This window comes from Ictalurus furcatus, chromosome 10, assembly GCF_023375685.1.
Source record: "Ictalurus furcatus strain D&B chromosome 10, Billie_1.0, whole genome shotgun sequence".
Taxonomy (NCBI): Eukaryota; Metazoa; Chordata; class Actinopteri; order Siluriformes; family Ictaluridae; genus Ictalurus; species Ictalurus furcatus.
In genome coordinates this window covers 27,984,164-27,996,007 of record NC_071264.1, presented here as the reverse complement: position 1 = coordinate 27,996,007, position 11,844 = coordinate 27,984,164, and the positions used below count along the sequence as shown (strand labels likewise).

Sequence of the window (11,844 nt, the reverse complement as noted above, 5' to 3'; positions counted from 1 at the left end):
AAACCTCCCACGATGAATTAGCCAGTTAGGCGACCTTTGATTGGACTAGAGCATCTATTCAAATCCAAAAGCGTGTGGTAATAAACTGTTCACCAGGACGGGCAGATTGTCACTCCACCTTTTAATCAAACAAAACAAAAACTCCTCCCTGCTCATAGTGGCTGAGAAACACAACAAGTCCACAGCTCAGAACTAAAGGAAAAATGTGTACAGGAGAAAGAGCAGGTGATGTTGTGTGGAGGGTGTGAAAAAGATGGAGGGGTGTAAAAAAGATGGAGGGATATGACAAAGATGGACGGGTATAAAAAAAGATGGAGGGATATGGAAAAGATGGAGGGGTGTAAAAAAGATGGAGGGATGTGAAAAGATGGAGGGTGTGAAAAAGATGGAGGGATATGACAAAGATGGACGGGTATAAAAAAAGATGGAGGGATATGAAAAAGATGGAGGGGTGTAAAAAAGATGGAGGGATATGACAAAGATGGACGGGTATAAAAAAAGATGGAGGGATATGAAAAAGATGGAGGGGTGTAAAAAAGATGGAGGGGTGTAAAAAAGATGGAGGGATATGAAAAAGATGGAGGGATGTAAAAAAGATGGAGGGGTGTAAAAAAGATGGAGGGATATGAAAAAGATGGAGGGATGTAAAAAAGATGGAGGGATATGAAAAAGATGGAGGGATGTAAAAAAGATGGAGGGATATAAAAAAGATGGAGGGATGTGAAAAGATGGAGGGATGTAAAAAAAAAAGATGGAGGGTGTAAAAAAGATGGAGCCATGTAAAAAAGATGGAGGCATGTAAAAAAGATGGAGGGTGTGAAAAGATGGAGGAATGTAAAAAAGATGGAGGGGTGTAGAAAAGATGGAGGGATTTAAAAAAAGATGGAGGGATGTAAAAAAGATGGAGGGTATAAAAAGATGGAGGCATGTAAAAAGATGGGGGGTGTGAAAAAGATGGAGGAATGTAAAAAAGATGGAGGGGTGTAGAAAAGATGGAGGGATTTAAAAAAGATGGAGGGACGTGAAAAGATGGAAGGATGTAAAAAAAGATGGAGGGTGTGAAAAAGATGGAAGGATGTAAAAGAGAGGGAGGGTGTGAAAAAGATGGAGGGGTGTAAAAAAGATGGAGGGATGTAAAAAAAGATGGAGGGTGTGAAAAAAAAGATGGAAGGATATTAAAAAAAAGATGGAGGGTATGAAAAAGATGGAGGGGTGTAAAAAAGATGGAGGGTGTGAAAAAGATGGAGGGGTGTAAAAAAGATGGAGGGTGTGAAAAAGATGGAGGGTGTAAAAACAAGATGGAGGGATGTGAAAAAAAAAGATGGAAGGATATTAAAAAAAAAAGATGGAGGGTGTGAAAAAGATGGAGGGATGTAAAAAAAAAAAAAAGATGGAAGGATATAAAAAAAGATGGAGGGTATGAAAAAGATGGAGGGTGTGAAAAAGATGGAGGGATGTAAAAAAAAGATGGAAGGATATAAAAAAAGATGGAGGGTATGAAAAAGATGGAGGGATGTAAAAAAGATGGAGGGTGTGTAAAAAGATGGAGGGATGTGAAAACGATGGAGGGGTGCAAAAAGGGATGGAGGGTATAAAAATAAGGAGGGGTGTACAAAAGATGGAGGGTATAAAAAAAAAGATGGAGGGACGTGAAAAAAGATGGTGATTGCAAAAATAAATGGAGGGGTGTAAGAAAATATGGAGGGTGTAAAAATGATGAAAGGGTTTAAAAAAGATAAAGGGATATAAAAAAAAAAGGATGGAGGGTGTAAAAAAAACGATAAAGGATGCAATTCATCAAATTAAAGCTGGAAGTCTGCAGTTTGAGCTCATCATTACATTGCGACGTTAACGTCCTGTCGTGGACGGCTAAAGTAACAGTAACCTTAACGTCCAGATACTTATGGACCCGACTGTATCTTTATTAATAAAGTTTGTATTACTATTAAATTCTGATCTCAGTCCAATCTCCAATGAATTTCTGGGAATCTCTTTCTTCTCCGTGACTCCGACGCGGTTTAAAGAATTAAGACGCAAATGATTTAGTCGAAATGATTACATTTATTTCAAATAAACGCTTCTGAAAGAAGGAGCTAATCTGCAATTTGAACCATGACTCATCTGATCTCACGTCTACGCACGCACTGACGTTAAAAACCACGGAAATAACGCAAATAAACTTCCCCTATTTACACTTTGCAGTGTTACAGAGTGTACTGTTATAGAGGTTTATATATGCAACGAATAATAAGAACAGGACGTGAGCCAGTGCGTCGGCTGTGGCGTTAAAATACATTATGCATCAGGCTTTTTCACTAAGCGCTATTAAAATAATAGAAAAAAATAAAAACATTCTGCACACAAACACAACTGTGGGCTCTCATCTGGAACATGGGCTAATGAACTTTTCACCACACACACACACACACACAAATCACACACACACACACAAATCACACAGATATCTGCCAATATGAACTCCTACACAGCGAAACGAATCAACTCGGCTCGTATAAATAAACCCGTGCACGACTCCTGCGCGTTTCTATATTCCAAACTTTATCACGTCGCGACACTTGGCGAAATTTCTACGACACACGATATGTAAATAATTTAGCTAAAAATGCATTAAAAACTGTGAAAATAAAGAAATGTTAAACTGAGTTTAAAAAAGGAAAAAAAGGAAAATATATATATTTTTTTTATATCAGCTGCTTCCATTCAGGTCCATTTATTGTGTAATTATTATTATTATAAATAAAATTATAAAAAAGATATCACAATACCAACGATAATTCACAAAAGTGTATTGTGAGATAATTTATCACGATATCGGTATTTTATCGTTATTGGCCAGTCCTGACGTAACCTAGAACATCTTGCATGGCATTAAAGCGCACCTATTATGGATTTGTAATGTGCCGAATTTAGTATTAAAAGGTCTCATACGATAGATTTACGTGCATCCGAGATCAAAAAACACTTTAACGTGCTCATATTTTAAACTGCAGCGTTACCTTTTTCCCCCAGTGTCACAAACGACTCATTAAATGATTCGTTCTAAAGGATTCGTTCTAAACGATTCGTTCTAAACTCCTCCTTTTAGAAAGCATACTGTGCTCTGATTGGTGAAAAGGAAACGCCCACTACCGTAACGGGTTTCAGCTCCGTCTGTCAGCGAGCGGCCGATGAAGACCAGACGCGGGGCTTTTTGTTACAAACCTACGTAGGTTAGTACAGGAAGTAAAGTCTGGAATCACTAACGACTCGTTTCAGCTGTTGATTCAGAATCGATTCCTCCTTTTGGGAGTCGATAACTCCGTTTGTCGTGCGCTTTGATGTGTGAAACTTTGCAGATTTTTTACGTTCACAAACGGCTCGATAACACACTACATGAAAGGTCATAAGCACATGCTGAATCTCTCTATTAGTTTGAATGTAGCAACTGCACCATTCAGAGTAATGAATAAATATTATACCACAGCGCTGCTGAATTCTGATTGGTCAGAAGGTGTTGATTCATCTTCTATAACGGCTGGCCCGACAGAAGTGCAGTTAGAAGGCAAACCACGGGTTTTTAACACATTAACACGATGTTATAATGCGTTATCGTTTCGATAGTAACAGCTTGGTAACTTGTAGTAAAGTATTCTTTAATAAACAGGATGTTTATTTAGTGTTTACGGAAGGAGTCTCCGGTGTCAGTGCTTCGTCGGGGTCAGATGTAAAGCTGTAACTTTAATGCGTTCCACCATGTGCAGGACATGTCACATGACAAGCTCTTGAGGGAACAGGACAAACGGGAACTAACTGATCTCACAGGTGTTCGGATAAAACGGATAAAAGGTATGATGTGTCGCTCTTTAATAAACTAGCGTTGCAGTCTTTGTGTTATTGGGTAAATAGAAATAAAACACTTCAAGGTGTGCCGTTATAGGAAAATAATCCACTTCAGTATAACTCCACATCATCACACTGTCAGCCCTGTCGTTGATTATTTTCTTATAACGGCATGACTGTCTTATTCCTCAAATAAGCTATAAGACCAATAACTGAATAATAAATAGAGATATATTTTTTTGGAGATTTTGAGAAATCAAAGATGAATATTTCGAGTACCCTTTCAAAACTAATGTGCAGTCTAATCACAAAAACAACACAAATGCGACCTAATAATCACGTTACAGTATCTCTGCAACATGTTCTGCTTAGAACTGTCTTTTTTGTCTTTACTCTTCTACGCCCATTAACCGTAATGATGTCTAATCGCACTACCCGGTGTCACTCTTCTGAGTCAACGTTTCTTCTTCGTGTCACGGGTATTCGACTGTGTCATCTCCGGCTTGCTCGTTAGGAATCTACATCTACAGTCTGTAAAGACTGCGGAACTGTCAGAATGCCTACTGCTGCAAATAAAATTGAATTGAATCAGCAATAACAAACCAGTATATCAGAACCTGCCCTTGAATATGTGTACGCTATTGGAACAGAACACAACCTATGGGGGTCTACACCTGCGCCCTGTTCATTGTCTTGGGAGTTTGTAATGCCGTCTAGTGAATATCCTGTGTAATTATGTAATCCCATAATGCACTGCAGTATCTGTCTAAATTATACACCTGAGCAGGGTAGAGAACACCCATGATGCACGTTGCTGGTTCGAGGGAAAAGACAACACCGTGTGTGTGTGTGTGTGGCATCTTGTTGCTGCGGCTCTCGCGTTCCTCTAGAAAATCCTTTTTTCTTTCTTTCTTTCTGTTTACATTGTGTTACCGATATTCCCGACCGTGCTTCTGTATTATTTCCTGATATAGCTATCTGCTGCATTTCATACGATGCTACCGTTGCTTTTATATTTTTCCCTATCGTCATATCGTCACTCGAATTACGGAAGGGTACGTAAGGGCACTTGCGTCCTTGCCGCTGACGCGGTACACCTTTTGTACCTTTTGTAGAACGTTCACCTGGAAGGATGCATGTAGTGTACGTTTAAAACTTTAATCTAGAAGGCAATCGTGTACTTTAAATCTTTTCTTAAAAGGTATGCTATGTAGACATTTTCGGGTATCAGGAAAGTACTCTCAATTTTCAGCACTAGCACTCTGAATTTTCAGCACTCTCAATTTTCAGTACTCTCAATTTTCAGCACTCTCAATTTTCAGTACTCTCAATTTTCAGCACTCTCAATTTTCAGCACTTTGAATTTTCAGTACTCTCAATTTTCAGTACTCTGAATTTTCAGCACTCTGAATTTTCAGTACTCTGAATTTTCAGCACTCTGAATTTTCAGTACTCTCAATTTTCAGTACTCTCAATTTTCAGCACTCTGAATTTTCAGTACTCTGAATTTTCAGCACTTTGAATTTTCAGTACTCTCAATTTTCAGTACTCTCAATTTTCAGCACTCTGAATTTTCAGTACTCTGAATTTTCAGCACTTTGAATTTTCAGTACTCTCAATTTTCAGCACTCTGAATTTTCAGCACCCTGAATTTTCAGTACTCTGAATTTTCAGCACTCTGAATTTTCAGCACTCTGAATTTTCAGTACTCTGAATTTTCAGCACTCTGAATTTTCAGTACTCTGAATTTTCAGCACTCTCAATTTTCAGCACTCTCAATTTTCAGCACTTTCAATTTTCAGCACTCTCAATTTTCAGTACTCTCAATTTTCAGCACTTTCAATTTTCAGCACTCTCAATTTTCAGTACTCTCAATTTTCAGTACTCTCAATTTTCAGCACTCTCAATTTTCAGTACTCTCAATTTTCAGCACTTTGAATTTTCAGTACTCTCAATTTTCAGCACTCTCAATTTTCAGCACTTTGAATTTTCAGTACTCTCAATTTTCAGCACTCTCAATTTTCAGTACTCTCAATTTTCAGCACTCTCAATTTTCAGCACTCTGAATTTTTAGCACTCTCAATTTTCAGCACTCTCAATTTTCAGTACTGTTGTTTATGAACGTGTAAATTCATACGGATATTTATTCATCTGCCCTCAGACACGTTCTGTGCTGCTGTAACACTTGAACTTTCCCATGAGTCACGAATCAGTCTTTATCCTAACTTCTATCTTGCATCTTGTCATTTGAACCACACTCCTACAGCAGTCAACGCGGAGCGACTTCAAATCTCGCGAGATTACCGCTCGCTATTTTTAAGTTTGGCTCGGATGTAATTACAGTGCCGATTATTTGATTATGTGACAGCGTGGAAATAAACCTAACAACCCGATACGGTGCCGTGAGAGTGACTCTAGCTCATCATGCCAAGACATAAAATGTGGAGTGGACTCTTTATTTAAAAAAAAACAAAACAAACAAACAATCAATAAAACAAACGCAATTCAATAAATACGCGAAAGAACCCGCGCATGCGCACAACCCGGTTCTATACGTTACAACGTTAGCTAGCCTGTTTTATTCGTATATAATGCGTTGTACTGTGTGTCGTGTCACGTTAAGAGTTCCTGGTGAAACTTTACCGTGATTATTCGACATTTAGTCTTGGAGTTATGAAATGACAGACACTAATATAAAAAAAAAATGAAAGAAAAGAAAAACGGGGGGAGTCTGTCAAATTGTTTTACCGAGCCATGGGTTTCTGCGCATGCGCACTTCACTTTGACTTCCTGCTGCTTCATGTTATTTTAACGCATGCTGGAGGTGTAATACAGACCATAATAATAATAATAATCATCATCATCATAATCATAATGATAATAATAATAAGGGGGGCGGGGAGGGATAAATGCTAGTTGAATTATTTTCGGACAAGATAATTTAACACTACTTTTTTGCGGGATCTTCTTACCTAATAAAGTCAGAGTAGCTTAATAAAGTTGATAAAAATAAAGTCTTAGGCTATACATGTATTATTATGAGAGGACAGCTCATTAGAACGGAATAAATAAAGACACTCCAACAACTTTCCGCTGTAGGAGGATTATGCATGGGGACGTGTGTGTGTGTGTGTGTGTGTGTGTGTTGGGGGAATATCGCCTCACCTTGTATGTGCTGGTTCACGACGTTTTCCAGCCGGTCGAGTCTCTCTATAATCCGCAGAGTTTCGCCCTTCTTGTCGCCCTCCAACTTCCTGGCTGGGACGGGCACCGGGACTTTAATATACACACTGGCGATGTAGTTAGTGACCCATCCGACGTAGAGCAGGCACACAATGTTGGTCATGCCGCTGAGGATCACACACGTCGACACTAAAGTTTTGGTTCTCCTGGTGCACGCCATGCCGACATGCCTGCGTGCAGCGCGAGCGCCTCAGCAGCCGGTGCGCCGCGGACCAGCGGAACCGCCTCACTCTTCTTCTCCTTCTCCTTCTTATTCTTCTTCCTGGCTCTTTTAATAAAGTACAATTCCTCAAGGTGACCTGCTTCTCTCTATCCGCATGCTTTAATCTGAACGTGTTTGCTTTTACGGGTATTTATTTATTTATTTATTTATTTACTTACTTACTCCTCCCTTATGTTTATTTTCTTTCGCCCCCCTCACGCGGACGGCTGCTCTGCTCCTGTTCCGACATGTACGCGCGCGTCTTCCATCGCGAGCGCTCTCTCTCTCTCTCTCACTCACTCACTCACTCACTTTCTCAGCAGTAGCGTCTCTATAGGAACCAGCTGGCAGGCAAGGCGCGCGCGCTCCATCCTCTCAACCAACCAATGAGACGAGACAAATGAGTTGCCTTCAATTAGACAGCGAGCCAATGAAGATCAAGTGGGCGTGTCTATGTTTCCAAAAGACGGCAACAGCGAGATGCTTAAAAAACAACAACTGTTTTTGTTTATTTTTTTATTTTTTTGTCTGGTTTCTGTTTTTAGATGTACTTCAGTAATATACATGAAATATCTCATATACTTTTCATAGGCTGTTTGTAGAAACAACAACAACACATTTGTTACGAAGTTTCTGGGGAAAAAACAATATATTAAACCGTTCCATAGCTATTCGAAAAAAATATATATATATATATATTGTTAAGTTGTTTGTCCGATACCAGTCACAGAACCAGAATTTGGACCCGGCACTGGCTGATTTCCTGTCGTCCGAGCTTGAGAAGAAGTCACACCGACACCATCGTTCAGTGAACGCGTCGTAGTTTAATGATACAGAAAGCATAGTGTTTATACACACCGAAATATCGATAAAGAACGATAAATGTCGATTGGGACAAGCCATCGATAAAATCAAAAAACATCTCTTACGTAGTTTCGAGTGATTTAAAGAACTAAAAGACGGCTAGTCTGCCAGATAATAAGAGAAGAAGAAGAACCGAGAGAGGGAGAACGAGGGCGAAAGGTGGGGAGATTAGGAAACGCTCAAAACAACACGTACCAAGTGACACAAACTAGAGACCTTCAGACTTGAGACGCAGAGATCGTGCCGGAAACGTATCATATATCAGCTATAATAAGCGTTTATTACATGCGTATGCCTTCTCCATTACACCGTATCCATGCGGATTATCGTAAAATCACGCAACGCATTAGCAATTCTATACCTCAAGGCCAAAATGGGATCGTTTACCGTAAGCGTATTAATTTCGCGAAATACCGGTCCACCTTCATCGGTTAGCGAATCTAATATCACAAGCGAAGAACTGCATTTAAAGAAAGGAGCCTCAGCTCGGATAGCTAGCGATTAGCATAGCATTAGAATGAACGTTTTTTAGTTTGTTTGTTTTGCTTGTATTTCCTCATTTGTAAGTCGATTTGGATAAAAGCGTCTGCTAAATGAATAAACGTAAATGTAAACGTAAAGGAAAATTCCACCCAGATACAGATTAAATATGTTTACACTGAAATATCTGGTGCTAATTTACTGCTTGATGTTGAATTTTCATTATCCCTGTGAGAGTTTAGCGGTTGCGTGTCGCGCTGACGTTCCAGGGGTCGACGTCGTCATTGCTAGCGCAGTCGTAATGTCGTTAAATGGAAGAAAATCGACAATCTCAAACACCAACAAACGGTCAGGTTTTGCTGTTACAAGCACCTACAACCCAAAGAGGAAGAGCTCATGTTTTCCAGCGACGTTCAACATCGTATTAATTAGAAATCCAACGTAGAAGTCGTGAAGCATTGGACTCAGTGCGGCTATACGATCGATTTATACCAAGGAGCCTCAGCTCGGATAGCTAGCGGTTAGCATGGTATTAGAATGAACGTTGGAGTTCCGTAAACCGTTCCGTTCTGGCCGAGCGTACAGACGAGGAAGCGAGAGAGCCGGGAAGGACTAAAGCGCCGCCGCATCGCTCCTTTTAACACTTTAAACAGGAAGCGAGGGGGCTGAATCCTAATGCAGGAAACAGTTAACCACAGTGGTTATAGACCAACATGTCCATGGAAGACGTTTAAGCTAAAAAGTCAACTCAAAGTCATTATGAAATAAATCTTTTATGCCAATGAAGATCAAGTCGTTCAGGTTGGATCGTTCCTTTAATGATGTTCTTAGGGGGTTTTTTTTTGTTTTTTGTCTTTTTTTTTGTAATGCCAGCGGTATAGAAATTACATATCTTCTCATTCGCATCACTTACACTAATTTACCATATAAAGTCGAGGGACTGAGTTTTTTCTTAAAGCTTCCATTTTCTGCACACACATAAACACACAAACACACGACGAGGCAGATACAGAAGATTTCTTTGAATGCCTGTAGGGATCTGACAGAAAACAGGGTCATTAAGGAATTAATTAAGATTGATATTAAATACCAGCTACAGGGCTCTGGGTGTGAAAAGGTAGATATATTTCTTATAGTATATCATTATCGCATATGTATGTCGCTGGCTAGGGGGTGAAATACTGCATATACGCCTGTGAATAATGCATGTTCATCGTTTTAATCGTTTAAAGGTAGGACGATTTGTTTCAAATAAAGCGTAGATTCATTCTGAAGGCATTTAATAGCATTCAGAGCCACTTTCATGTATTATTAAACTACATGCGCAATTACTGATCAATATATTAGATTACCTGATGACCATCCAGCAAAAAAAAAAAAAAGAAAAGAAAAGAAAAGAAAAAAAGAAACCATTTCCGTATAAAGTGTCGGTGAAAGTCATAGAGGAAAAGTGTTAAGGTTACATTTAGATTTATTTTTTTTTTCTCATTGAGAATAACGTTGATCCCGAGCTGATACTCGGGACTTCACTGTGACATGTATGCATGTCAGAGGTTTTATTCCAAGCTAGTGGGATAAAAGCACAGTGCTTTTTCAGGCCTTATAGTGGCTGGTATAAAAGATTGATGCTGGTAATTGCTTGGACGACTCGAGAAGCACACTGATGTGTAAGTGCCTCTGTAATAAGCCCTAAAGGGGTTTGGCTTGGTATAAGCAACACCGCTAATAATCTCCCTTCCTGTTTCCTTCCTGCGTCCTCTAGCGTGTTTTGCAAAGTGGTGTTATATTATCGGCGTGTTCTTTTGTGTGTGAATGCTTGCACGGGAAGAACAATACCGTTATAACAGAGTAGAATGACGTCGTAGAATAATCACGGAGGTGCCGGGAGAAAGGACGGTAACTCGATCGACGTGAAACCGCCTCTGACGCTCGCATTGTTATCTCAAACCAAAGGTCTTCAGCTGTCACGTTAAATTCGTGACCTTGTTGATTTTTGTCTTCTTAAAACGTCCGTAAGTAAGGGATATAACGCAACGGAGCATGTGATTACAGGGAAATAATCAACGACTGAGTTAATATTACCATTCATACACTACGGACACTTTAGATATGCCAGTCAGCCTACCACGGATGCCTTTGGACTGGGGGAGGAAACCGGAGTACCCGGAGGAAACCCCCGCAGCACTGGGAGAACATGCAAACTCCGCACGCACAGGGCCACCGTGGGAATCAAACCCCCAACCCTGGAGGAGTGAGGCGAACGTGCTAACCGCTAAGCCACCGTGCGCCCCCGATGGAAGTCGTTACTATAGAAACAACACCATATTAGGACGAGCGCATTAATATAAACCTGTGATTCGGAGCTGCACTACTGTCAGAGCTGCTTTTATAGAAAATTAATCAACAGCACTGTGGTGTAATGCATTTTAATGACCTCAGGGCCTACGTTTTCCATCATCCGAGTTGTATTTCCAGAACGACCGTTCTGATTTACACTGGACGTATGAGGTTTCATTTTCTTCGTTCAATCATTTAATCAGTCCGACTTCTCGCTGAGACGTGAGTTGGGGTTTTTTTTTTTTCTTCTTCCAAATTGTCTTATTGATGACTTTGTAAATTGAGTGTAGCAGAATTCCATTAAAAAGGTGCCGCGAATCGTCATCCTCCATTTAACGCTGGAATAGTGAGAGAGTTTTGTCTTAGTCACTGATTGAAAACAGCAGTTGGTCATCAGATACTTCTTCTGCCTTCTTCTGCCTCTAAGTAGGATGTTTCCGCTTGTCTGTTTCTAAACGTGGCTTTCCATCAGTCTCAGAGACGTCTTCCGGTTGAGTCTCTAACACGCCCTTGATGATTTCCCCTCGCGATATCCATTCCCATGTTTTTAGTCTTTTATTGCTCTGGTTTTTGGTTGGGTTTTTTTTTTTTTTCTTCCAGGAAAGAAGCAATTCAATAAGACTGTAGATTCCTGGAGGTCAAATAAAAGCATCTGTACTAGTGTGAGGATGTTTTTCAGTGGAGACTATAAAACACTTCTGGAGAAGGGCTTTTGGCAAATAAATTAGGAATGTAGGAGCCTTAATTCCATTATCTGTATCCGTATCCGTATCTATATTCAGATTTAAACCCAAAGTGGGTGTGGACAGAAAAATAATGCGGTTAAATATGCAGAACCTGATAACCAGAAACCTTGTTTAAAAATAAATAAATAAATA

At 39.8% G+C, this 11,844-nt stretch overlaps 1 protein-coding gene across 2 annotated transcripts in view; it reads right to left on the bottom strand.

Annotated features, from left to right (window-relative positions):
- galnt18b (UDP-N-acetyl-alpha-D-galactosamine:polypeptide N-acetylgalactosaminyltransferase 18b) overlaps window positions 1–7,652 on the bottom strand; it is a 112,091-nt gene extending 104,439 nt beyond the window's left edge. The window contains exons 1-2 of one of the 2 annotated variants that reach the window (XM_053633968.1): window positions 7,469–7,652; window positions 7,006–7,351 (exon numbers count right to left, since the gene is read on the bottom strand). In XM_053633968.1, the coding sequence (XP_053489943.1) occupies window positions 7,006–7,243 (238 nt within the window). In that variant the 5' untranslated portion in view covers window positions 7,244–7,351; window positions 7,469–7,652. Of the gene's footprint in view, window positions 1–7,005 lie in introns of both variants that reach the window. The other variant, XM_053633967.1, reaches the window with a different exon arrangement.
- Between the last annotated feature and the right edge of the window lie 4,192 nt (window positions 7,653–11,844).